The 1440-nt window shown below is 35.4% G+C and overlaps 1 gene segment (V, D, J or C); it reads left to right on the top strand.

The window, feature by feature from the left end:
* Positions 1–697: 697 nt before the first annotated feature.
* Positions 698–1440, top strand: LOC112138101. The segment is given in 2 exon segments: positions 698–769; positions 926–1440. Coding segments are annotated over 2 exon segments (348 nt in total).

The following is a 1440-nucleotide window of genomic DNA, read 5'->3' as shown; positions in this document are numbered from 1 at the left end:
AGATTTACTGTAGTTTGACCACACATATAACAAAAGCGTATTCAGTTGTTTTGGTTTAAGTAAACCAAAACTTTTTAAAATCTTTTTTTAACTTTTCTTCTTTAGAAGGTGAGTAAACAAGACCTGAAGGCCTCTTGGTCTGACAGAAGGTACCATTACAATGGAGGGTCATGTAGTTTGGAATCACAAAGTATTTGTATGAACTCATTTTAGTATTATTTACTTTGAACTTGTTTGTGCATAAATAATAAATTCCCTTCTCATCCTCTGGTGTGGATTTATTTACTCAAGTTCAGGTCCTTTACTAAACACCTGGGAGCTTTAGCACTGTGCAGTATCTCACATGTTCTCATCACTTTTCTGGACTGAGATGTCTGAGGTTTTTCAAAGTATCTGCAGCAGTTGGTGAGACACTGAGTTTATCAGAGTCAGATTTAGAAACACAAAGTCACAGATATATTATTTATATATAAATCAGTTACCGAGTCCCTTTTCTTCATATCAGTCTCATTTTACGACATAAATCTCTGCAGTAGTTAACTAAAACAAAATAAAACTATTTAAATGTGATTCTTGGTTTCCTCTAATGATTAGACGACATGTGATGACTGAACTGTAAGAGAAAGAAGGAGGAGTCAATGCAAAACTCAGATGTCTTCTAGTATTTAGAGAGTCTCACCAATAAACTTTTAGCAGACAGAATCAGACGCACAAAGTGGTAATATGGATTACCAGATCCAGCTGCTCCTGCTTGTTATTTGGTGGGCAGGTGAAGAACTTTTGCTTGAAATTATGAAATTTGTGACTTAAAAAAATATTTTCTGTTTGTTTTGTTTGTTTCTTACCTGGTAAGAAATTGTTCTGAACAAAGAAAATGGTAGAAAGTTCTTGTAACTGCATTAATGTGCTGCTTGTTGTTCTGCAGGTATCAGGGGTCAAACACTGACTGAGTCTGAATCAGTGGTTAAAAGACCTGGAGAATCCCACAAACTGATTTGTACATATTCAGGGTTTAGTGGCAATCCCTCTATAGCTTGGATCAGACAGGCTGCAGGAAAAGGACTGAAATGGATCGCTTATATCAATTATGACAGCAGCTACATCTCCTACTCAGAGTCAGTGAAAAACCGCTTCACCATCTCCAGAGACAACAGCAGAAAGCAGGTGTATCTGCAGATGAACAGTCTGAGAGCTGAGGATTCTGCTGTTTATTACTGCGCTCGATGACACAGTGACTCAAGAGACACAAACTCTGTACAAAAACATATCTGGGTTTTAGCTGATTTGGCTTTTTAAATTAGTTTCATATCATTAAACAACTCAGAGAAAAATCTCTTAAATAAATAAATAAAAAGTTTACTCGTAGATCACATTAAAAACATATAGGATTGCCAAAGTACTTCAAAGCTATAAAAATAAAGAAAATTATCAGGTTTAAAA

This window comes from Oryzias melastigma, unplaced genomic scaffold (genome assembly GCF_002922805.2).
Source record: "Oryzias melastigma strain HK-1 unplaced genomic scaffold, ASM292280v2 sc00376, whole genome shotgun sequence".
In the NCBI taxonomy this organism is placed as follows: Eukaryota; Metazoa; Chordata; class Actinopteri; order Beloniformes; family Adrianichthyidae; genus Oryzias; species Oryzias melastigma.
This window is presented reverse-complemented; position numbering and strand designations above follow the sequence as displayed.